Below are 27,229 nucleotides of genomic sequence, written 5' to 3' on the forward strand. Positions count from 1 at the left end.
ATTATCGATATCGTGATTAGTAGAATCGATTTTAGGTAGGTGCAGTACACTTTTTTAAATATCCAATTTACTTATTATTGACTGCTTGCAATATTTTGTACGAAATAGAAATCATGTTTCTAAAAATAATTCATCATTATGTCAGCCGATAGACGCCTACTGCAATGCATAGGCCTTTCCCAAAGAACCTCAAAATTACCAGTCTTGTACTGCTCGTATCCTGGGGCTTCCCTCAAGTTTAACTATGTCCTCGGTCCACCTAATGGGGTAACCTAGATTAGGTACCACATCGCATCTATTGGTTCCTGGTTGCCATTCTAATATCTTTCGACCTCAACGGCCATTGGTTGCATGACCGATATATCCCACTGCAAATTCAGAAAAGCAATTCTTCGTGTTACGATCGTGACCTTTTGTCGATAAATGTAACTGATATTTTACAACTAGTGAAATAATTTTTCTAATAAGCTGCGAATTAACTCTTTCTTGCAAAGTAAGCATAAAAATAACGAATTATTACTTGTCTTTTAGTTTTATCGACAATACAAAAACAAACAAATTTATCGTACTGAAATATTTTTTTTGTATTTTATAGTCAATATAAAAATTTGTGTCTAAAAAAAATTTTAATCATTTATGGTTTACTCTGACAACACTTGGGACCTTGCGGGATTGATTTTTGTATCACTCCTTCAATTCTTGTGACGGCGCAACATTTAAACTCTAAACAGAAATTAAACGAAATCCAACTAGTGAATAAAATCCTATTAAAATGTGTTTTATAAATTAAACGCTGTTCGAACGTTTTAATAATACGAAGAAACATTCACATAAATATTTAATTTGTACCATTTGAAAACAGAGGTGAGTTATAGTAATAATTTTTAGTCAATATCCATCATAAATGTGTACTTCGAAAAGTATGTTTATAAAACTGTATGTTAGTAATACAGCGTAAAATTTTATATGCAAATTTTGTGTGTATTTTGTACATTTAAGAAGTTCCATGTGGTTTGTTCATTTTATTGATTAATTGTTACCTTGATACGAAACTTCAATTCGAGATATATTGTGTAGGAATTTGTTGTGAATCTTTGGGAACCGAGACGATAAAAAGGTTGCATTGGGTCATGGCTTTCACTGATAATAATATAAACTTATTATTTCATTCATCCATTAATTAGTATTAAATACGAGGTTTTGTTTTAAACGAGTTAAATTTGCTTTCAATTACCGATTTTTAGATCCCAAAACTGGAGTTTGCGAATCTATTTATTAATATTTTATTTGCGAATAAGATTATTTTTTTCAGTTATTATATAATTAGTTTTGACCAATCTCGGAGTTTCTATGCCCGGAGCAAAGCTCCCGAAGAACCTTTTAGTTACTGTGATGAGCTCGGTATCTTTGTAATATTTAAGAGCCCAGCCTTTATCGCTAGGTTTCATAAGTCTGAGAAGTTGTAAATCAAAAGCAGTTCAGCCCTAGTACATCCACTGTTGTCGAAATTGAACAAACCAAAAGGCAAACAACATTTATCAGCAGCAGACGGTCGTTCGGTCTTCAAGCCGAAAGGTTCAAGATTGGCAACCTGGAGCCGATAGACGCTGCTAGAGTAGACCCCGACATCGTCGAAATCGCTGGAGGTGGTTGGATGCGGAAGCGCGAGATCGGATATGATAGCGATCTTTAGGAACTATGCTGGCCCCAAAATCTCGCACCTCCCCTATCATGTATGGGGTACAGGGATTACTATAACAACATTTTTCACATACTATATATATTCACTATATTCTTTTATCCTTCATATTTTTACTCATTCCTCTATTTTCACACCTCTCTTCCTACGCGCTCACAATTCTATATATACTTTATATTAGTCTATTTATTTTAAACTTTTTACAATTTTTATTGTTATTGTTATAATCTTAACATAATGTTATAATTTTTACCACAGTTTCAATTTGACAAGTTTTGGAATGTAACGCAGTCGTTATCACATACATTATTTTTTTCTTGTTTGTGTTATTTGTTTTACATATTTATTCTTATTGTAGGTTCTATGATTTTCAAAGTCTAGGTAGATCTGGCGACTCCTTGTTGATCAGCAGTGAAGTGATGTTTTCCCTTCTAGATCCTTTCCTGCAACCAAAACTGGTAATACCTTCTTTCCGCGCCAATAACGAGACATCCAGGTGCATCACGGTCTGGTCCACTCCTGGTTCAGAGGGTCGTGATCGTACACAAAAATTGTTAGTTTTAAGCGGAAATATTTGTAAACTAAAGTGCAACTCCCAATTCAAATACATCATTGTTATGTGTAATTGCCTATAGCTGTGTCATATAAATAAATATATAAAAAAATTCGTTCGATTATTGAAAAGTCGAATGCGAAAAAGGTGAAATGACTATACTGCGTAGGGTTCCTAGTTTCTTGAGGTAAGTCCAGTCTAGCCTAGCTGTTCTATATTGGCCTTCCTAAAAACTCGACAAGAAACAACCCTATACTACGAATGATGATTAAAAATAATGGTTATTGTTGACAATCAAATACACTTATAATTCCAAAATCAAGCACAGTATTTAAAATACATCCAAATAAGTTTAGTCATTCAGTACAGGATCAAATGAATTTGAAATATTGAACATGACTGAGATGAACGTAAAAAACATTAAATTATGTTGCTCTGAAATTCTTGCGCTGAACTCTCTTTATCTATAACTAACTTTCAAAGTTTTTGTACTCAGAATGGATATCACGACCTATTAATGGCTCATTTTCTATCTCAACACTTGAAACAAGAAGTTTTCGAAACAATACGATAAAGATAAAGGGTCATGGGTTAATTAATACACTATCATCGATTTAATTTTCTTAATAAGAATAAATTTATTTTATTATAATTATTGTCTTGATAATTTTTAATTTCTTACAATTTGAAATTATAGAAAACATTATGTAAGTAATAAAATTTGATAAAGGACTTAAGACCCAAGCCACAAGGGTCTAAAGATTTTGGAGTGAAGACAGTACAGACATACATAGCGTACTGCGTCCACCTAGAAGGTAGAATTGTTCAGGTTGTCTGGAGATGTTGGATGCCGGCAGTTTCCAATCTCCTAGTCCTGTTATAAATTTATTAGGAGTCAAAGTCCAACTTAAGACGTCCCATGGCCGCAAAGATGATGATTATGGTGAAAGATTTCTTTTAACTCGATTTAATATATTCTAGTGTATACTGGTTCTCATAATATGTAACCAGTAAAAGATTGTAGGACTATCTCATTGCGTAAACAAATTTTTACCGTAAATATAAGTTTTGGGTACAGTTTATGATTATACGCATTTAAATTTACAACGTAATTGTTTTTTTTTTTTTTAAATAGAAGTTCGCGGCACTGTCTTACGTTTGTAAACTCGCGGAAGTGCTAACTCTAAACCAGTTTAGCCGGACAAAAACAAGTCGGGCCTGCGAATAAGTTTGACTTTATGTTACAACAAATATTATTGAAGTCACGCAAAATCTGATTATACTAATTATCTAATAGTGTATTTTTTATTTGTTGTAAACCCTGTAGTAATAAATATCTGTACGAAGTTATTAATAATTCTCTTATATTATAAAAATTTGGTGTTTACGCTTAAGCTTACTTCCTGCTACTTTTTAAGCGTATATTTTCAATGTAAATAAGTTAATGACCTTGTTTATGATGGTATTATGAATGATAATGTTAGTGTTAAGATTTTTTTTTTTTTAATTATACTTCATAAATTTTATTAATGTTCACATTATTTATAAAGATAACCTCTGCTCATATTTCTAATAATTGGCTATCAAAGATCGCAAAGGACCCGTCAACAAAAGTATTACATAATTACTCTTATGATAATCATTATTTTAACCGTATAACATTCACTGCTAGACTTAGGTCATCACCTATAGATTTAAAAGCTTGTCTATGTTGTAGGTGAACGTTATACGTTGCGCTTGTTGAACTGTGGTCTGTTCTCCAGAATGACTACATGTATGTTCACAATCTCTGAAATATCTTCCTCAGTGTAATTTAAAATGTCGCTTTTTTTCCTGTGAGCCCAGCGGTATAGGACTGAGATTTGCTATTAAATCCTAGTCGACTTCCGGCACACAATCTTATATAATTCATATTTTGTATATTAATAACACGGGATTGCCACTGCTCACAAATAAATTTCCAGGGCATGAGCAATAGCGTCTTCTAAATACCAAAATACCACGCTGCGATCGCCAATCCACCTGCAACGATTATGTTATATCCCCCCATAGATATCTCCGGGGAAAGTTTATGACTTACAGCGGGAGGCTATGGACCATAACAACGACGACGATCAAGTGTTTAATCTGTTCCGTGTATAAAGAATAATAAGTCCATAAATATATTATCTTCCTATGTTTCGAAACGTGACCTAATAAGTAAAGTTACTGGTTATAATAGAATATATCAGAAGCACTGTTGAAAGTTAAACCTGTTCATGTTGCATAGAGACCAACAATCATCTACGTCCCAAATTAATATCATAAAAAATACAATATAACAACTATTTACAAAAGTGTTACACTGTGTATAAAAATAAATAAGTCACTTTTGTTTTATCATTTTTGTCTCCAAATTGTCTTATGTCCGATTTTATACTTTTAATTTATTTCTTATAAGTTCTTATCACATTGACAATGCAATAAATCGTAAAGAGGATGTGGATGTTAGGAGATAAAATTTGGGCATTAAAAATAATTAATCGATAGTTTTGATAACTCAATTTTTGTTTTTAAATCCTTACTCATTAATAATTTTTACATAGATGTAATTTTTTTTTAAATTTGTTTTTTGAAAAAGTGATAAAACAATTGTATCTTATAAGAGTTTACCAGGTAATTATTAATAAAGTTTTTATTTGTTGTACCATACCATACACCCACGCGTACCATACCATACACCCTCGCGTACCATACCATACACGCGAGTGCGTACCATACCATACACGCGCGTGTGCTCCATACCATAGACGCGCATGCGCACTACGCACGCGCATGACGTACGTGCGCGTGTGCTGTGTGCGTACCGGCCTACATACCCTACACATGCGTGCGTGCGTGCGTACATACCATAGACTTGAAACTTTTCATGAAATTCACGTCGCGTAAGTAGCACCAGTTTATTAGCTACTTTGTGATGGTATGGTACAGCTTCTCAAAAGCTTCGATTATAAATTGATATCACATTAGTTGTATCCATTTCAAAAATGTGAAAGTTAGAAAGATGCATTTCGTAGTGTCGTTTGCATTACTTTTCTAAAACAAAATCGATGGTCTCTCGCCCGCGGCGACGTTTTGTTCGCTTTCAGTAAACGCGAGAGAGCATCGCTGCTAATGCGAGTTACTGCATAGCGCCGCTAGATGTGGGCCACTTCCAACCGGTCCTAATCTTTATCTATAGGAGAGGTCTATGCTCAGCAGTGGACATCCTAAGGCTGAAGTCATGATGAAAATGCTATTTATTTTATTACAATATGTGGTCATGGCAATATATTTTTTTAATTTTACAGAAACAAGAAACACAATGAGTAACATAAATTTGGACAAGCCGCGGTACGATCAGAAGACTTATATGGGTCGAGCAAAACACTTTTTTATGCTTACCAATCCTCTTAACATATTCGCATCGTCCAAGGAACTTGATGAAGCAAAGAAAATTGTCCATGAGTTCAGGTATTTTTTCAGTTGTCTGCGTAATACAATTTCATATTTTCAAACTAATTTTTATGCTTTTTACTGTCTAGAGCAAAAATTGTATGCACTACATTTGTAGCACGTTGGGCAGAAGAAACACTTACTTCAGAGATGGGCAGAGATGCCGGATACTATAATAGTTTCATATACTATTATCATTATTGCACAGTGCTTTGCTCTTGTATATAAATATAGTAGGCTAAATCTGATTATTTTCATAAAAGATGAACATTTCAGATTGAAGATATTTCAAAGTGCCAAATCAACTGCCGGATACTATAATAATTTCTTAAGTTTCAGCATTACAAAATCTGCCTAATGAATAAATAAATCAACATCACTTTTAATAGATGGTCTGGTTTTAGCTATAATTTTAGATGTCAGTCAGGTCTAAATATATTAATTATTGCGTGTCATTTTAACAGGAGATCACACAAAATGCCGCCTGGATACGACGAGGACAAGCTTTGGCGGACGAAATATTTGTACGACAGCGCCTTCCATCCCGACACTGGCGAGAAAATGTTCGTGCTCGGCCGGATGGCGGCCCAAGCTCCTATGAACACGCTCATTACTGGAGGTAAGCTATTATTTTATTAATTTTAGCTATTTAGTACCATTAATAGAGATTATATAAAATAAACATTTGCTTACATGTATATATAGTTAACATTTTCATTAAATCTTTAAAAGGTTTTAAAATAAAGTTAATGAAATGAATTTAATTTTTACAAGGATAAGATGTAACTTCTTAGTCCATGTATTCACAAAGCAGGTGCCAGTGCGTTGTAGAAAGATGGTACGATGGTTGGGTAGACTGGGGCTGGCAACCCGCGTAGGAGGCTCAATTAGGTCTCCTTGCAATGCCTTGACGTTCATCTTCACCTACTAGACCCTCACTACCTAACCAAATTTTAAATGATCCTGCCAATGCTGCTTTAGAAAACAGTTATAGTCTTGAGCCATGTTAGCCGTTCATTCGCCTAAATCCTTCATGAGGCTATAAAGAGATATCGAAGTTATCTCTTGCTCTACCTAACATACATTATTATTATTTATTATAATGCTGTATAATAACCTTAATCTGTTAGTGTGTGAAAATATATTTTGAAATCGCAATGCTAAACGGGCAAATATTACGCCTAATCACTCATGGATTGTTTGCCCAAACAACTAGTAGAGCTTGTCGGTCTCCCAATCCCGGTAAATATTTAATGAAGTCCGCGTCGAAATCTCCAAAGAAGCGCCAGAGCATAGTTACAAAAATAAAAGAGGTTAAGGCTAAGTGCCCTCGGGGCTCTGCCTTCTCCAGTCTCGTTTCAACCCTTATACGTCTACTACAAGGAATAGAACTCCCCTAAGGACATCTATGGAGGATAGGTAGCCGGGTTTGAGATTGCTGTGTAGCATTGTGATAAGCAGAGAACGCTATTATCCATACTCTGAAAACATGTTTGCGAGCAATGGTAGTCAAAAATATTAATTATTTAAAATTATATCCCGGTAATCGAATCTGCAATTTGCGATCACAAGTATGTTCTTTACCACTAGGCTACAACTACTCTTCTCTCCAGTCTCACTGGACCAAATCGTGAATACCTTAATAGAACATTTTTTTACATCATCACCATTTCAGCCATAAGACCTTTACTGCCTCTGCCATTGATTTAACTAGTGCATCTGTCTACCTTGTGGGTCTATTTCCTGCGCTGCCTTTGCCTTGTCCGTGTTCTCCTCTCCAGAACTTTGAGGTCCAAGCGGCTATCTGTTCTGCGCGTTATAGCACCTGTCCACTTCAAACGTGCTTTACAGCTGGGCTATGTTGGTTACGGATCTCTCAATTACCGCAATGCCGTTTCATGCTTGTGGATAAATCCTGAGCAGCACCTTCTTCAAGGCTTGTTAAGCAATTAGCTTGTTCTATCTAAAATAATGGCACCTGAACTTTTTAAGAAATTTAGGACAGTTATAAAATCCTATACTGCACGTATAATATCTCAGGATATTTATCATGTCATTTATTACATAGTATACTGAAAAGAAACTATTCAGTTGGAATCATTTTAAATATGCTCATTGCGACTTAATCGGCATCAATCAGGTTGCCTTCGACTGGAAATAGATATTGATTTGTATCGGTAATGGGTTCGTTGTTGTTATATAAAAATACTTATTTTTAGATTCCTACTAGCAATCTATAATAAATGAGATGTAATTGTATATTGTTTAAGAAATATTAAAACAATAACTATTAATATTGGGGATAAGTAATATGTTCTTTTCCAGTTAGGGTTTCCACTGCCTATATCCAGTTAATATTCTAATAATCTTATTATGTTATTAGGTATTAATAATATTATTCTAATAATCTTATCGTCATTATAACTTATTACAATGACAACCCGTACATGCACATTGTAGCCAACTTTTAACATTTAATTGTAGTTTCATTTATTTACTATAAATCACATGTAAAACAATTGACCACCTAGCACTTACAAGCAGTGTTCACCTCCTCATCTCACTGCCACTCCAATCTGCGGCCACCCGTCTGTGCGAGTAGTTTAGGAAATAGAGAATAGACGTCAATCCAGAAAAAAAGCCTGGCGAGAATATTCACCGAAAACATCCTATCACCCAAGAGCGCACGCGAAGGCGTAGCTCCGAACGAGGCAACTCTCCCTCTTTGACAGTCCTATCCCATGGAAGGACTCTGTCAAATACCTCTGAGTCATCTCAGACTCCAAACTACTCTTCTATCAACATACCCGCCAGGACTAAAGCCAACAAGCTTTATCTTCTAGTCTGCTCTTCAAGCCAACTACCTCAAACTGCTCTTGTACCAAAATTGCTTAAGACCAGACTTCTCTTACGCAAGCGTTGTCTTAGCACACGCCGCTCCAGCCGCACTCAAATCGCTATAAACGCTTCACCCGGATAGTCACCGGAGCAAAGTAGTATCAGCGTAATGTAGATCTCCATAGCGACCTCAAAGTTCCAACCGTCCAAGAACTCTTAAAGGCTTGCTCAAAAACTTACTTTAAGTCTGCCTCTTCCCACCCAAACCCTCTCATAGTGAACGTTTCTCGCTACTCCTCCCATATCTCAGCAAAGGCCAAGAGACGTCCCAAAACACACCACACCCGCTGCAGACACTTAACACTGCAAACACTAACCACATTGCATCAGCAACCACTGCACCTGCGACACTCCGCACAGAACACACTATAATTCACAGTAGAACAAAACTCTACTTACCACATTACAAAACCCGTTCTTAGGGGCGGCCGCACGCTCCACTCGACCACTAGCTCTACTCGAGTAGAGCGGTTTACAACGTGCGAACGTCAACATGCCACTTGAATAAGTCTGTCCAGTTTTTGTTTTATTTTTAAGTTAAAAGGCTAACAGCATCAACTTCAACCAAACCAAGCATCTTGTAAAATAATTTATTTTTTATAAAATTAATACGCGTTTTTTATGATTACAGATAACCATGCATTTAATATTTAATAATACTTTAAAATCCCCTCATCAGGGCTCATCTCAAAGACTGACTGACTATATAGTCTTCCTTAATTTTTCTGCCAAAAAAAAGTTTTAAGAATTAGGTTAGGCGCGATCAGCGATCTGCCAGGTATAATATGCAGAATCTGTAAATGCATGACAGATAGACGGTTTTCTGTTAAAAGAAATGATAATGATGGAATATTGACAGCGAAACGTTTATATTTTTTACTTTCCATAGGGATGATCACATTTTACAAAACCACCCCAGCGACGGTGTTCTGGCAATGGACGAATCAAACATTCAACGCTGTCGTCAACTACACCAACCGGTCCGGGGATGCACCCATCAGCACGACGTTAGTTTTCTAATTCTAATTTTAAAAATATCTAATATTTTTAATCACCTATAAGTTATAAGCTTTATCCATAACCTTGTGTTTTTTTATTGGCCCCTGCTATTGAAGACCTCTCGTTCCACCCCCTATTTTGTTGGGAACAGGCATTTACTATCTTTATTAAATTTTTCACTTCCTTTTTATTATTTTCATATTCTTCTTCCATTCTTCACAATCTCTAGCATTCTGTTCTTCATTCCATAATTCAGTCAGTTTTTTTCTCCTGTTCTAATATCCTTTCATCCATCCTCAATTACTGCAGTTTAGTTTATTTATACAATTTATATATATCACAGCTCTTAGTTAATTTTACACCTTATACCTATATATCACAGTTCTCTTATTTTCAATATTAGTATTTACATATTCAATTTCTATAACTGTGTTTATGTTTATTAGGTCTACAAACAGTAATCTTCATGGTGATTGGTGTAAAAGCTTTAAAGGGGGGGAATGTATAGCTCATTTTTTGCCAATTTAATGTTAAGCTGGACATTATCTGAAAGTAATATTATTGGAAATATAAAACTTCAAAGCAAAAAAGATTTCCACATACCCTCTTTCAGTCTGTCAGAGGCATTAATCTACTGAAAAAAAAATTAAATAGTGTTTATAGGAGACCACTGAATTTTTTAACTATATGTACAGCAACTACTAAAGAGGTATTTTAACTTAGTTCTCAGGAGTACAAATGAGAGTCTTAGTTTTAAAAGGACACATCTGCTAGTAGTTATAAATTCTTATAACGACATTGTAAGCTAAGGTAGATAGTATAATAATAAAATCTAACTAAGGAGGTCAAGGCCATGATAATCTCATAAATATATTATAAGTTTTTTAACTGTAATTGCACCATCTGATGGCATTCCACAGTAGATGTTAATAGAACGTAAAAAGAAATTAAAGAACTTTATTTGCAGACAGCTGCTGGCATCATACTGCGCGGCTTGCGGCGGCGCTCTGAGCACGGCTTTATATCTGAACAGCAAAGTCAAGGTAAGATTCTGAACAGGGTAGTAATGTTACAGAATGAGGGTTCAAAGTGAGAGAGAGAAAGAATCACCAGACTAGGACGTCGGAGGTGGTTATACCACTCCCTTTTCCAATCCTCATAATAGGCCTTTGCGGGTATGGAATGATCTTCTAACATGTATATTGGGCTTCGCGGTGGCGCGCGAGTTAAACTTAATAATACCTTAAAAGGCGACCACCAATAGTAATATAAGAAGCATTACCCGTAGTTTTAAAAAGACTCAAATAAATAGTGCGGTTTTTATCTTTAGGCGTCCTGCATAGCACCTTCGTTGTCGGTAACTAAACGTTATCCAATGTAGAATTTTCCAAGAGACAAAAATCTTATAAGAGTAATGAAAGAATAATGTTTGAAGAGACTATACAAAAGGCTGCAATATTCTAATTCGTGAGGAGACTAATATGAAATAAAAAAAAAATAACCGTGACATATCTGATGTCATTCGTCTTTTAATAACTTATCTGTGGAGTATTATCTATTTGAACTTTAAGTTAATATGGCAGTAAATTTTACTCTATTTGTTGTCGTTATCCGTTGATTCTTTAAATTCCTATTTTATTCAGAAGACTTATGCCTTAGCAAACAGCCTTAGAAACTGAGTTACTATTAACAAAAATTGTTTAAACTTTATACGAAAATCTATTGATTCATTTCTTCACATTCGCATTATACAGTCTAAGTCAATATACAACTGCATTCTTTCATCCGCGATTAAGCAAATGAAAAAGGCAGCATCAAGAAATTAAGACAGATTTTAAGGCTACGTTTTCACATGGCTAATTTTTTTTTTAAAAAGTGCACAAGTAACATTTTTTTATTGTAATCTAAAAAGCTTGAGGGGTCGTCATTAGTACGGGCCCCTCCTCCAGTTATAGATAATTCGATATAAAGAAAAACACTTGCCGGATAGTTAAACTTATATAATATCACAGAACAAGAAATCTCAATCTGAGTTACAAGTATTTCCTTTGTTGAACAGCGGTTGAAGAGACACGTCCGTTCGGTAGCGCGGCGTGTCAGAGAGAGGGCGAGATGTACCGAGTGTAAGAAGGGGCATGTAAAAACAGATGCATTCATAGATAATAAATTTGGGTGCGTTCTAATGAACGCCACAAGCACAGGACTATAGTCCTGTTTAATGCCAGTTTCAGAGTTTCGCACGATTAAAATAAATTGTTCAAATCATTGTTTACATATTATGGTCCATGACATTGAATTTCGTCCCTGCGATTTTAACAACGTTCATGTAACTTTGGATTAATCAGTCGTGAGCATTCGGAAGTCATTTGGTAAATAGGGACATATGAATGATCCATGAATAAAACCATAATGCTCTAAAGCAAAGGTATACGTCCATAGTGTACAAACCAGATATGTAAACTGATATTTCTCTTGTTATCGGCCTTTACACTGACATTTTGCGTCCTTGTAAACACATCTTTAGGTCGACATAATCGCCTTATGTCCCGATAGTATTATTAACTTAAGCTCCCTTTGTATCATATTTATATAATTTTTTTTAATAAAAATTTGCTTTAATTACACGGTAACGTATTCAGACGAAAATTAAACGTTCCCCGTATCATATTCCGTAGACAACAATGGTTTGCTTTATTAACATTGCAGGGTCCTTGAGAGTCAGAATCCGTTGACACTGGATCAGTTTTACATTTTTGTTTATTACTAATAATCATTAAACATATTCGTTATTTTTTTTAATATAAGAGCTATTTACTCTTGTATAAAAATGACTATTATACTGTAATTCTCACAATCGGTTTTATAATTCTTACATTATTTCGACAAGGCTCATTTTTATCTGTTTATAAAATTCTTATCAGTTTAGTTACGTCACCGGCACTTCGGTACAATAGAAATACGTCACGGAGCTGTGTCGTGTGTAACTGCTACGAAATATATTAGAGCCTCTTCACATGTACCGTGGAATATATCTGACCGACTATTCTTATAATAATATTATCGATTGTAAATAAGTATTTAATGTTACGTCAGGAGCTGTGAATGTTTAAAACGTTGCAATTACAAATTGTAATAATATCAAACGGCCAAGACACTTAACAGCTCCGTCCGAGGCGCGGGCCCTCCTGGCATCTTGCGCCTGTCTTGAGGGTCTTAAAAGGGTAATGCCCTCAGAGATTTTCTTTGCAGATTCGACCTCCATTCCAGACTCTGTCCCGTAGCTAAAACCTAAGTCTCCGAGGACGACGGTAAAACAGGGGGACGGGAGCAACGAAGTTTTCTTAAGCAATGTTGATGAAAGTGTATAATGTTTTTTTTTTCTCATAAACCAATTATCCTGTTTTCGTTTTTCAATACATTAAAATGGCATATTAATTCCGATCTTTCAGTTCATGTCGTCATTAAAACTTAAGGAAAAATATTGTCTTAGGTGCGATCTTTTAAACCAAATGTAAACAACTCATTATATTTTTTACATACATGGCACTTAGTTTGATAACATGATAAGATACCGAAATGCATGTTTGCTTTTGGAATTCCGAAATATTTGATAGTCATCAAACCAAATTTCGCACACGGTATAATTTAGTTAACCTATCTAATTTAGTGTATGCTTGTCTAACATAACACAGAATGATTGGTGGGTGAGTGTTCATCCGCTGTCAAAGTATAGTACACCTTATCCAAAAATCAATGGTTTTAGATATAATAACTTTATGTTAATATTGTAAAAACAAGAGTGTTCCAAATTCAGTTTAATACACATATTTCAATTAATAGTTGTTTAATATCTAACTACTGTTAGAAGTTATTGGCTTATAGTATTCCAATAAAAAAACTCAATGCAACATTTTCAAAGTTATCGCTTTATACAAAGTGATTGGAAGTAGTTTTAAAAGTTTTTTGCCGACGAATAAGCATTCACTCCTTTAAAACTTTAATTAATGCCTTAACACTTTAGGTTACGCTTGTTCATGTGAAATTATTGTCGTTTTGGTATCTCTCGATTTCAGTTAAATGCATTCTTAACTGTTAGAAAAATAGTCTCTGTTATCTAAAGGTTTCATTTTAGAGACTGCATTTTATTATTAATGAAAGTGAAATCTGGGAAGCTAGCTTTCAAAACGACAAAGTTTCGTATAACGTTTTCATTTGTTTAACAGCGTCACAACCGTCTTCAGATCCGAATGCTCCCGCGGATCGAGCATCGACTTTTTCCATTCTGTCGGTGCGTTATTTATGCAAAACAAGACGTCAATAGTTGCGCAATTTATAATTTGACTAATGATATAATTGCATAAATATTTTTATATTACAAAAAATCACAAAGGCTCCTTGCTATTCATGATAAAAACTAACAGCACTTTAATATCTCTTATCTCTTATGCAAGTGAGTAGGTGATTATGTGAAAGAGTAAATTATAAAAGAAGAATCAGAATGATACGTTAAAATAAAAAATAAACCGAAAAGAGAATTGCAATATAAGAAAAGAGAGCTAAAACAATAAAGAATATACCAATTTAAACTAGTTCAATTAACCAGGTTTTAAAAAATAAATTATCTTAGTTACTAACGGCTGTTACATTTCACGTATTTTATTAATAAATTTAAAAAGTTAACGTAAGCGTGATGTGAAATGATAATAGATCATGACAATCAAATTAACATGACTCTGCTAACGCATAGCAAACATACGTAAAAACAAACATTCTGCGCAAGTTTGTTCGATATTAAGCTTTATTTACTTATTTTAAGGTTCAGAATAAAGCGTTTGTATGATAAAAGGTAAGGCTAGTACGTAACAGCCAACGCCTCCCATTAATCAAATGTTTATAAACATGTTTAATCACACTACTTCATACAACGGAAGCCCTCACCTGCGTAAGACTGATTACTGTAGTATGAAGAATACAAGCAAACAGACTATACAAAGTAATTGTCTACTTACATTTTATTTAAAATTATTAGAGATATAGCTCAAGCGGTGAAGCCTCTTCTGGGAGCACTCGAGCTTAGTTACCTTAAAAAGAGGTCTTAGCGCCCTCTGCTCCTTGCCGCCTCTGTATCGAGGAATCTGCAAATGATATTTGAGAAACATTGAAAGTCCGGTTAAAAAAAAACTAAAGCTCCTGTCGAAGGTTCTTGCGCCCTAATAAACAGCGCTTGGCGGTCTCGCAATCTGATGGAATAAAAAAAGAAAAGAGAGTCACGGAGAGCGCTCCGGATTACACTACGAAAACCTGAACCGGATGTAACATTTAACCCAGTGAATTGGAAAGTTAAATTAGAACAATACGCGCAGGACGGAGAGTTACTAGAGCCTTAAGATTGTAGACTGACCACGGATTGGCAAGCATAGCGCAGGATGTCTAACTCTGTAATATAAAGTTGGGAGATTAAGGAGATGTTTGAGAAATTCTTTTTTCAAAGATGGTAAAAGGTATCATCATTTCCGCCGCAGGATTTCATTGCTAGATATAGACGTCTCCAAAACTGCGTGCATCCATTGTTTTCAGACGACCTTAGCAGGATTGTCTGTCCACTTTGTTGGTGCACGTCATTTTCCTTGATGGCGTAATTCTCACTACCTAGACACGAGTCACCTATAACATAAATCATAGGAGTTAAAGATCAACATGTGACACGAATTACATCAGAAATACCCACACTACAGGTGTGGACGACACAACTCCTGATTTTTTTAATCTTGCCTATTTATTTTATTCTTCCCAAAAAAAGAACTCGCTACGTGAGTTCGCAAATCGCAGTGTTGTTACTACAAGGCTACCACTATGTAATATGTATGCAATTTACAAAATATTATGAATACGTGGAGTAAATATTAATGATGTCTTTACTAGGTCTATGATAACTAAAGAGTAAATAATTATTGATAACTAGAGGCCATTACGTCATGTTATTGATATTTGATACTATATTTAGCATATAAGTTTATTACGTAGTTATTTTATAATTCGTTTGTTATTTTAATTTCTATTATCTATGTCTTCTCATTACAATCAGGCGTTTGTCGAAGTTAAAATTTAATGAATGTTTATTAGCACTAAATAAACAAAATGTCACCTACGTTCCTAGGGCTACACAAAATTCGTAACTCATTTGTATGTATTATTATAAGCTTTTAAATAAACTGCAATTTCACAGAATTATAAATAAACTTACAACTAGGAAATAAATTGCTTAATCATTGCTTTAAGGACTCTAGTACCTAGAACACAGTAAACCTCGCAACTTTAGCTTTAAGCTCTTTTTATAGCAGAACGTTATTATAACCTATTCAGATAAGAGAAAGCTCACTCGACGTTACAGATAAGCTCAGTGTGAAAATAGTTTATATTTTTACTTTATGGCATGTAACTGGTACAATACTACAATAACACTGTGTAATGTATCGCGACTCTGTATAACGAAACACACATTACAATGTTCCTTAGTAATTTTAAATAAGTATATACGAACTTAATTGGATTCGTCAAGTTCTAAATTATACTTAACATTTTTATCAACAATAGTCCATAAATCGTTAACTTTTTTTCAAATTAACTATATTTTAACGATATTGTTTGCCAGCTTCATCGTTCCGAATATTAACAATTCTCTAAACTGTAAATCAACTTCCCTGTTTATTTGATTAATTTTTGAGTCAAAACGGTATCGTTTATTTATAATGACACTACATTTTTGGCAATAGTTCTGCGGAACATCACTAGTGATTTCTTTTAAGATCAAGATGATTTGAACATGGTTTTTCAAGAACTTTATCTTGTCAATAGAAGTAATATAACGCATTGAAAGGTAATCGCGAATACGTAGGGGAACATCAAAAAAGTTCATCAGGAAGTGTTATTTGGATACGGTGGAATAAGCTTCGACACCAACCTCACCAACAATTTACTGGTAGTTCAGCATCTTTATAAATTCGTGGCTTCCAAACCTTTGTTCTAAGGAGAGTCTTCATTACTACTATGCCTAGATATCCTTCATGGCCTGCTTCTAGAACACATCTAAGTAAATTGTAATTGTAAAGAATATAATTGTAAAGAATGAGTACTCTTGTAGTTGTAGCTAAAGTATAGCTAATTTTCAATTAATTTAAAAGTTCATAATGTTGACGTGTCAATCGTTATAAAAGAACGCCTTCATTATATTTTCAAGTTTTTCTATCTTCAGTGTACTTTAATTTCCTTCAATAATACTTCAATCGGTCTACATAACTAATAACATTGGTTCGGAAGGTAGTGTCCTTCCTCAAATTCTGCAGAGAAATGGCAAAATATGTAATAAGGAAAAATATTAAGTCTGAATAAAATGAAGTTATTGAAAATAGAGAGCATCAAACAAAAAACTGAATCAAAATCATGTCAAGTGGCTTACATTTTATCGTATCTGTTGAGACTTGTTTGCCCGAATGCTCAATCGCCATGATGGTGGGAGAGAACTTTTCTGATAATCCAGCCAGGAGAAACGACTCAACCCATCATTTTTAATCCTGTTCCACATAATTTCTGACCTGTCTCTATTATTTGCGTAATATAGTATATAAGAAAGTGGTTATTAAAGTGAAAAATATTACCACCTTTAACGGTAGACGTTAACATATTCAGTATTGAAATGGGCAAAATGTATCCCTGACAAGAAAATAGTGATTTATATATACGTTTTCTGTCTTGGGATGTATATCACTCTTTTATATCTTTAACTCAATCAGCTCATTACGGCTCAGAGAGAGAGAATAAGGTAGCTAGGACTAAAAACATATCCCTTTTTTTTGTGCTTTTTTCGTTTAGACTTCGAAGTCAGTAAGGCGACATATAATAGAACGTGTGAAATTTAAATAATGGAATCTTAAAAATATGGCGAAGTAGAGAGTTTTGTTGGTTGTGTTTCCTTTCTATTAAGCATTTTATACTTTGTCATAAAGCACAAAAAAGAACGCACGTGTGATGATGTCGTTTCTAAAACGTAATTTACATTTTTAATACAAATATGTAATAGCTATCCGTTTCCCTTTTTACGTGTGAATATCTATATAAGCCCATCTCTTTCTTTCTAATTCTAAACGAATGACGCTTAAGTATAATTGAACACACGCGAGCTAGAGTGTGATCCGGAGAGACCCGTGTCTCTCCAGACCGCCGTGTAGTCCTCGCTTCGCGCTACATACTCAACTCCCCCACTCATTACACTATACACCTATACGGTTGTAGTTTTCCGCGTTTAATCGTCTTTGCCGTAACTGTGGTACGATCCCCAGCGTATAATTTTAGTCCGTGGACCTATGTTTCCACGGGCTCAATTTCGATGAAGCTGTATAAAGCCTAAACCGGCTAGCAGCATAAAATCATTCACAACAAATACAAATAGAGTGTGATTAAATCTTTTGCAAAAGATATATCTTTCTTGTCTTTAGCTCGCCAGCTAACACATCTCTAATACAATATATTATAAAATCAGATTATTCCAACTTTAATAATTCTTGTTATAAGTACCTTTTTTCAAAAATTATTTTCAAATAGGTAAAGTTATCCAAAGTGTATCAGAACCTTACTTGACCTTCGGATTATCTTAAATGCTGCTTTTCATTGGTCGTCATCTTGATGAATTTCTAGAGCCTCTTCGCAGATAATCTTGAGTTTAATCACTGCATGGAGTGTCCACCGAAGCGATCTAATAACTGAGGGGCCCCCCAATCTGATGAAATTATAGTATGTAGCGCCTCGAGCCGAGGCTACCTAGGAACTCCTCGAGCTTTGGTATCTTAAAAGAGATGTTAGGCTAATCTGCAAATGTCATTTGGGCAGCAGAGCAACTTAGATAAAAAAAATCGAAGTACCTACATATGCTTGAAATAGAATATATTTTTGTCACAGAACATGCCGCCTATATTTGCAAGCCTGGTGCCTTTCGCAGCAGTATGCGGCGCTAACTTCATCAACATCCCAATGATGAGAAGCAGGTGAGAGATGTAACCGAAAGCTTCATTTGATTTATTTAATCAATTTAATTTGTAAAAGATGACTATTAATGAAATAGTTATCTTTTTTAAACATTGTTTAATGTGTATGGTTTTGTTGTAGTGAACTTATCGGCGGTACACCGGTGTTCACTCCTCAGGGGGAACGTGTGGGTGATTCGAAGCGCGCCGCTCGTCTTGGTATAGCCCTCGTCTGCGTGTCTCGAGTTTTCATGGCCATACCCGGAATGAGTGAGTATACATCTATTCTGTCGCTTGTGTTAAAGGTTACTATAAATTGAATTATTTCATAGAAGATAGAAGGACTTTGGAAATGATGTGTTCGCCTCCAGGCTATGTAGAAATATTCCTTTTGCCGAGCAAAGCTAAGCTAAAAAGGTTTTTTTTTTAAATATGCACTAACAAGGAGAATTTAGACGAAAAAAATGCATATTTTGAAACCATAGCTCCTTTATATCGACCATTAGTAGTGATGGCGTACCCAGATATACAACAAGTCCAGAGAATTTTTTGTATGTTTGGTAATTTTTAACCAATGAAATATTTGCCAAAAATGCAATGAGATTATGTGTTACTGTTTATAATAAAAATAAAAGATTCTAAATTATTTTTTAAACCCTTGTGCCTGCAAACGTTTTACGTGCGAATCAAGAAACTAAGGAACTGTTGTTTATAAGTACCCACAAATTGTTTGATTAAAATAATGAATCTAAATATAACTTAATATTAGTTATTGAACATGTATGTCTACAGTAATGATCTCATTAATCATACAGTATTTTGTTGATATTTTAGAACTTGTAAATTTTATTAATTTTTACAACGTACACTAAAATCGTGTCATTAAATTAGTAGTACATTAGGTATAGCGAAACTATGTCGGTGTCGCATTAAATCAAAATTAAAACACAAGTAAAAATTAAAGTAACACCTTGATGTCTAATATCCATTTTGTGAGCCATATGCCAGCCGGCCGATATGCAAATATAAGCGACAATTTTTGGGCTGATAAAAAAAGGTTTATTGTCGTTCGTAGTTTTTATAGAGTAAATAGAGTAATTAATATCCATTAATAGTATGTATTGTGTAGTTAAATCTTTTACTATCAATTCTTTACTTCTAATAAATCCTTTAAATTTTTTTCAGCATTAACACCTTTCATAACCAGCATAGCGACTAAGCGTGGTATGTTCAAGAGACGCCCCTGGGCCGTGATGCCCTTCCAGCTTGGTCTGGTGGGTATATGTGTGAGCTTTGCAACGCCACTGTGCTGCGCATTGTTCGAACAGCAGGTTTCGATCAGCGTGTCCAAACTTGAACCTCATATTCAGGTATGCAGTTCCCTTTTAATAACAATAATAATATTAGTTTGGAACAAAGACATTCATAAAAATAGATACGATAGATAGTTGTCTGTATGTTAGGTAAAATGTATATAAATACGAAAGAAAAATTATTAAAGGCAAAAACAAAATAATAATGTAGTTAATGAAATGTAAGAGTGTAATATGAGAGTGTTTATTCGTGAGGTGAGGGTATTGTTAATATAATTTTTCTCCTGCATAAAACCCTTTGAATCATTTCAAAAACGGGAAATAGACTAGAGAGAAAAGGTGTAAGACCTTCTTTAGGCTTTATTTTTGTTGTGTACATCATTATAGAGATAATCCAGACTTGCAATAATCATAAATTTGCGTACACACATTTTTGTTTTGCTTTCAAAATATAATAAGCTAATCAAACTATAACTTTGAAAAGCGCTAGCGCTGGTAAAAAGCGGAAGAATTCCAGCAATTCTTCTATCGTTTATACTAGAAATCTTGCAGAGGGTAGAAGTGAGAAAGAGTATGTGATAGGCCGTATTCGCTGTCTAGGAAAGTGTGTAATTACGATGCAGTTTAATTTGATTTTAGGCTATTGTTGTTGGAACTTTTTCCGTACTATGGTTGTGTGTACAAGATTGCCTTGTGTAATAATACCGCCCATTGTACTTTTTTGTTTATTATTATGAAACTATTTAAATGTGTCTTAGCGTGTAGAATAAAGAATATTAAAAAAAATCAGTGAGATCAAAATTCTAAGTAACAACTTATTATATTCCTCATCATTTTAGCCGTAGAACGTCCACAGCTGGACATAAATCTTCCGCTTGGATTTCTAATAGAACCGGTCAGCGGTTGGCTACATCTAGCGTCATTCGATGACTTTAATAACCGTCTTCTTGTGAGTGCAAGTCCAGCGCTGCGCTTTCGTGTTCGTGATGGTCACTCTTAGGACCCCAGCAGCCTTATTGTAATAGTCAAAATATGTTCTATTACCGTGAAATGACAGGTTGGTCCATCTTAAAACATGTTTTATGTTTGCAGGAAGAAGTAAAGAAAAAACATCCTGACGTCAAGGAGCTTGTTTTCAACAAGGGACTGTAATAGAGCGTGTGACTGAATTTCCATAAACTAGTTGGGTCCTGTTACTTCATAGACAAATTAATTTATAGTTGTTTATATTCGTTGCGTTTTAGATCAATTGGTAGCAGAGTTGTTATTATTCAAAGATTTTTTACAAAAAGAATTTGTATACTTTAGAAGTTTTCTTTAGTATAAGGTTAATATGTATATAATTTTGGACGCAATTCACATTGAGCACTTTATATTAAAATATTTTTAGCAGGGTCTCCATGTTATCGCAGGCGGCAATTTAAGTATAAACATAAGTAGAATAATCAATTAGATGGGATTATACAAAAAAACTCTAACATTCCCAAATGTTGTTTTTTTTTCGTTAATAATTTAATTTTTTTATATTTTTATTATTTATATGTGTCTCGGGTAAATAATGCTCAAAGTTTTAGGTTGTGACATCGATGATCTGATATATAAATAACCTTGTACCAATGTCATATTGAGTGATTAATGGAAGCATAGATTTATTTATAAAAGCACAACAGAAACAGGTGCATTAAAATGGTAAAATGCATTATAATAATTAAATATTTTAATGCGCTTGTTTATTTAGATGTGTACAATATTTATGATGTACAACAGGAAATAAATGAAAAAAGAACAGTTAAGATCTAATAATTACACATACAAAACAAAAATCAATTAAATTAATTTAAAATAATTTTTTAAATACAGTGTGTAAACCTAAATTTACTAATAGATATTTTGAAGCCTTTCAAACAATTTTCAAATGTAAATTATAAACTAAACCGACTTAAAGTCAATTCCAATATCTGTAATCTTGAAATCATTGAAATACTCACATTTTTTTTCGAACCTAATTATAACCAAAGACCGAAATGAAATGTTGGGTTGGTATGGAAAACACTTTTATGAAAAAAAAAAACTTTTATAGTTTGTACGATTGAAACGACAAAGTATTCGACTAGTACGTTAGAAAAAAACCCCGACATTAGTTTCTTTCCTTAATTATTTATATTTTAAAACGCTTCTTTTATAAAGTGTAACTCCGAACTTAATGTCAAAGGCATTTTGTACTAGTAAACTATTTGGGCGGTGCAGATGTAAATTAATGAACTTTGGTGAAATAAGTAAATATTATAAAAAAATAAAAGGAAGAAAAAAAACACCCATATACATTCCTTACATTATTTATTAACATTTTTTTGTATATCAAAGACAATAAATAGAAAAAAAGAAACAATTCATACGGTTCAAGAGGCGGTCTTATCGCTTGAGGCGATCTCTACCAGACAACCTTTGAATGGAGATGAGAGATATGAAGAAGAGGACAGTTTAGGGTGCACGTACATACAAATATATATAGATTATTTATAAATTGCTAATTATTGAAGCAGTTTCCATAATTTCTTATCCCAACAAAATCTAAATATTCGGTCTCTGATTAAGAGGTTAGAAATTTATTAAACTCAAATGACAGAATTTAAATATAACATTTATGTTTGTTTGTCACCGAGTAGTCATATTGTTATTATTATCTATGTATTAGGGGGACCGGAAAGTTATGTCGCTTAATTAAGTTAAATTCACACGACTACAACAAGTTTTTATTTCTAATCAACAATATATTTACCTTTTTTATCAAACCTTTTGCCATCTAGTATACAATGTCTTCCAAGTACGTAATAAGCTACCAAATGACAATCAAATATCGACATGCGCAGTAACTTTACTTTCCGGTCCGCCAAATATATTACATATAGATTATAATGCGAAAAAAGTTGCGCTGTAACGCAGTTAATTTTATATCGATTTGTATTTTTGATGAAGTAGATACTATCAAAAACAAGTCATGTGTTAAGGAGGTGGAAATCTAACGTTTTAAAATATAATTAATAATAGCGCCTTGGTTAAGAATTGATCTACTAAATACAGTCTTTAATAAGACATAGTGCAAGCGGCAACATTAAATACCCGTCTAAGATTGTTTTGAGCTCTTCTCAGATCAGAGCGCTTGTGTAACTCTCGTAGCCTGAAGATGAAGGTTGCCATTATAGGGAAGCTTAATCTGATAAGTTTCAATCAAATTGGACTCTTAAGGCAATCTTTGACGTGCTCAAGTTACCAGAATCCATAGGAGGTGAAAATTTATTAATATATTTGTTTACATAGAGGGAGTTGTTCCTACGGTAATTACGGTAAATGCTATGTTATAATTTATAGAATTAAAAATTTTTTGTGTTATTTTTATAAAATAATTTATGAATCTTTTTGTAATGTAAATAACATAATACATATACATTCCTACAGTTTTATTGTGTGCACGAATAATTTTTGTTTGAGATCAAATTTCACTTATCGTGGCGGTTAGCAAAATCAAAATCATAATCGATGTATTGATGTTTTCAAAGACCAAAGGAGCCATCTTCTTCTTCTACGACGTAGTGAGAGCGTACGACAAATTGTGGAATAACAGATTCGTAAATAAGCTATTCAATGTTGGTTTTCGGACCGTTTCTTATATCGACTACTCCTGATACGGACGTGCCCCAAAAGCTACTCGTACCAACTACATCTCACCTGTCAAAGGTGTAAGACTCGACTTTATGACCTACATTTATACTTCTGGTGACGCCACAGGCGCCATTACCAAACGCATCCAGAACACAGTCAGCGCCTTAAGCACGATGATTCTAAAAAGGAAGGATCGAAATTAATCCAAAAGCGTGACAATGTTCTTTTCAAGGCTCATGTGTGTCTGAAACCCTAGGTGTCGTCCTGGATGACAAGCCCACTTTCAATATGCACAGCATGCTCAGGATTCTGGCGTGGTGACCACGCACCAGCAAAAGCAACGTAAGCCATCTAAATACTCTGGATGTGGACTATGAGCTGCTTTATACCCATTTGATCTATGATAGAGGCCTATGTCCTGCAGCCTACAAGTGAAATGATGACAACACTTCATCAATCCAACGATTTTCACCTTTTCCTGAAAGTCCTCCCCGTATGTTCTTCTTACTTCTGAATATTCTTCCATTGTTACTGCATAGCCGTGACAGTATTTACAAATGCTATCTGCTTGAATTACCCATAACATCACATTCTTCTTGTTTCCGTGATGTCAGTAAACCAAGATATTTTTAAAACAAATGGTTGTTGTTGATTGAACAAAGAAACTCATGAATAATATAAAGCGATTTGAAATAATACAATAAACGTTGACAATAATTAAATTGTGAAGTTTCCTATTTTGTGTTAGGCTTAAGAATGTTTAGCTTATAGCCTCATTGTACTAAGTAAAGTTATGTACCTTGTGTGTTTTTATTTTTTTTTTCCTTTTATTCCCTTATAGCGTGGGCCGATTATGTCAGCCTTGTCAGTGACGTCGGTTTGAAGATAAATCTTGGAATTGAGGCATTGTATGTCGAACAGAGAGATTCCATAGAAGAACTAAAGTCACCGACTTAGCTCGATAAATTTTTTATCTGAAGTGACAATGGGCGGTGCAGTTCGCTCTAAATAAGGCAAAGACTGTCACTCCATACACATTTAGTATTTGGACATCAGGGTGTCCAAAAGGGACAAAACACGACACGAAGGTGCCATTTGTAAACTAGGGTACCAGCCCGTTGGTCTATGTCAGAAATTCCATTCATAAGTGAGACCGTCTAGTTATGATAGGTCCAGACCTCTACTTGGTTCTTTTGATCATGTACCATTATTAGATTATCAATTATAAAATATTAGATGAGAGAAAAATGGTATATGTTTTTATGATAAGGTGTAAGCTATGTCTGATGGATATGTGTAGTTTTTTTGAAAAAAAAAATTAAGTTTAAATACGTTTTTACAGCTCTAACGCCTGTATTGACTAACATAGCGACAAAACGCGGCCTCTTCTGCCATTACCCGCTAGCTGTGATACCGTTCCAGCTGGTCATGGTTGGCCTATGCGTTGTCTTCGCAACGCCGTTGGGCTGCGCGCTCTTTGAACAGCAAGCAAATATCAGCGTTTCTAAATTAGAACCCGAGTTAAGAGTAAGTGCCTCTAATTATTTTAAATTGTTTTTAATGTAACCAATGTTGGAATTAAAAAGTACTCCCCGTACGTGCAACAAACTAGTTAGAATTTTTTTTTGCATAGCCTTTCTAAGTTCGTTAATAAATTAATTGACTGATGGAGCAAATACTATAACATGAGTTTAAAAACTATATGAAAGAATTAACAATAGAAAACATAATTGTTTACAGTTCGGCTTGTAAATACCAGGGATTTCCAACCCCTTGATCACATTAGATAGAAATGTTGCTGGAGTTTCTTCCGCCTCTTTCTCCCAGTTTTTTGGATTAGTAGTAATTAAGAAAAAGGACAATATTTAGCCCCTTTCGCACATGTAGTAGTAGTCGCGCAACAAAAAACACAAATTAGTAATGTTCATACATAATAGTCGAGCCCTTTTGGGCGCTCTTGGCTCAGAATAAAATTCACGTAATAAGCGAGAGCTTAGGTTACTTCTCGCGAACCTGATCACTCCATAAAGTTGATGGGGCCGAAACCCCTTCACTTTTCTATCAAAAACGAGGTTAAAGCTAAAGGCTTCCTACGTCCTTCTGCTATAGAATTATTTATACCCTTTTGAGTGTTCTACATATTATGTGGCAATTATGGTATATCCCCCCGCGGACTTTTTTGGGGGAGGCCTCTGCCTTACGGGGCTGCATCTATGGGCTGCAATGACGACGACATACTTGTTTCAAAACTTAAATTTTCACTTTTTTTCCTTACAGGACATAGTAAAGAAGAAGTATCCAAAACTCAAAGAATTAGTATTCAACAAGGGCTTGTAATGTGATTATACAAAGGGCAAAATGTAAGAAATAATTCATATACACTTTTTAATGCAACATTATCATCGTAAAACATTACTTATAATAAATGAATAATATGTACAGGTTTTACGGTAGACATAATAATAAATCCGGCCTGGTGCTAAGGCGAATGTGTGAAGAAGGTAATTTATTATCCTTGTGCTGTTATTACTGAAAAATTACTTATTTTTACACCCGGTGTATGTATAAAAGCAATGATAAGATAAAGCTATAACGTGTAGCTCATTTGTTATCAATTAATATATGGTAAACCGATTCAAAAAATCAATTGTTTCAGAAATAGTAAAAGACGAAAATATAATATAGTAAGAAAAATTGTTTTCAGAATTCGAAGTAGTAATTAAAATAAATTATTGATTAATATGTAATAATATGTCCTTGCAGAGTTTCTGTTGTCCTGCTAGAAGTTATTGGCCTGTGGCATTAAAAACAGAAAAATAAATTAATGTAACATATTTCAGAGTGGCCATTTTATATAAGGTGGTTGGAAATAAGTGTAAAAGCTTGCTGATAAAGCCGCTATACATTTAAACCTTTAAAACTTTTACACCTATGACTACCCAGGATTTCCTGTACATTAAATCAACGTCAAAATGAAATCAAGCGGTAGGGAAGGTTATAAAATGTAATACATGATTTGTGAAAGTGGTAGCCGATCGGTAGAGGACTGAAACTTGTGACTGTAGCTCGCAGGGTTGATTTCCGAGATACAATCTTGTATAATTCTCACTTTGTGCATTAATTATATAGGATTACACTGCTCACTAATCGGTTTCCAGAGGATGGGCTTCAGCGTCCTCTGAGTATCTTAATACCACACTATCGCCAACCCGCCCGCCAAGTGGTGCGATCATTGTATATCCCCCCATATATAACTTTGGGGTAGGCCTTGCAGTGCGCGTCTATGGGCTAAAACCACGATTCGTCAAAATATGCAAGTACTTTGTTTTAAAAGCAGGCCATTGCATTATGAATTTTTGCCTGTAGTTTACAAAAGGGTTCATGTTAACATGAAGGTAAAAAAAATATTTTAAATGTTTGCAGTCATTTTAACAGAAATAACAACACTGGGAGACTAAAATTTATTTATTTATAATCACTAGCATTATTAAAAAATTAATTCATTTCAGTTTTTTTATTTTTATTAAACTATTTCAACAGTTTTGTTGAAATCTGTAACTTTGATAGTTTTATCACAGTTACAAATATATACATTTCAACAACATATTTTTAAACG

At 34.2% G+C, this 27,229-nt stretch overlaps 1 protein-coding gene across 2 annotated transcripts; it reads left to right on the forward strand.

Moving 5' to 3' along the window:
* Window positions 1-704: 704 nt before the first annotated feature.
* On the forward strand, window positions 705-25,950 carry Sfxn1-3 (Sideroflexin-1-3). 2 transcript variants are annotated; one of them, XM_068769373.1, is made up of 9 exons: window positions 705-864; window positions 5,582-5,744; window positions 6,191-6,345; window positions 9,514-9,631; window positions 10,591-10,666; window positions 18,576-18,661; window positions 18,783-18,910; window positions 24,956-25,140; window positions 25,891-25,950. In XM_068769373.1, exons 2-9 carry the CDS (start codon window positions 5,596-5,598, stop codon window positions 25,948-25,950), a joined length of 957 nt encoding a protein of 318 aa, XP_068625474.1. In that variant the 5' UTR covers window positions 705-864; window positions 5,582-5,595. The 2 variants fall into 2 exon arrangements, with proteins under 2 accessions (XP_068625474.1, XP_068625473.1); XM_068769372.1 differs by lacking the exons at window positions 24,956-25,140; window positions 25,891-25,950 and adding exons at window positions 19,826-20,010; window positions 21,046-21,705.
* The last annotated feature ends 1,279 nt before the right edge of the window (window positions 25,951-27,229 follow it).

Source organism: Battus philenor, unplaced genomic scaffold (assembly GCF_028537555.1).
Source record: "Battus philenor isolate CCGP_79_NKW_IND1 unplaced genomic scaffold, ilBatPhil1.0.hap1 SCAF_28, whole genome shotgun sequence".
Lineage (NCBI taxonomy): Eukaryota > Metazoa > Arthropoda > Insecta > Lepidoptera > Papilionidae > Battus > Battus philenor.

Bases quoted from the DNA above. Each gene is read 5' to 3' on its own strand.
- Sfxn1-3 (XM_068769373.1), top strand. From the start codon at position 5,596: ATGAGTAACATAAATTTGGACAAGCCGCGGTACGATCAGAAGACTTAT. The intron at 18,662-18,782 runs GTGAGAGATGTA...GTTTTGTTGTAG, and splicing joins ATCCCAATGATGAGAAGCAG to TGAACTTATCGGCGGTACAC. The intron at 25,141-25,890 runs GTAAGTGCCTCT...TTTTCCTTACAG, and splicing joins AATTAGAACCCGAGTTAAGA to GACATAGTAAAGAAGAAGTA.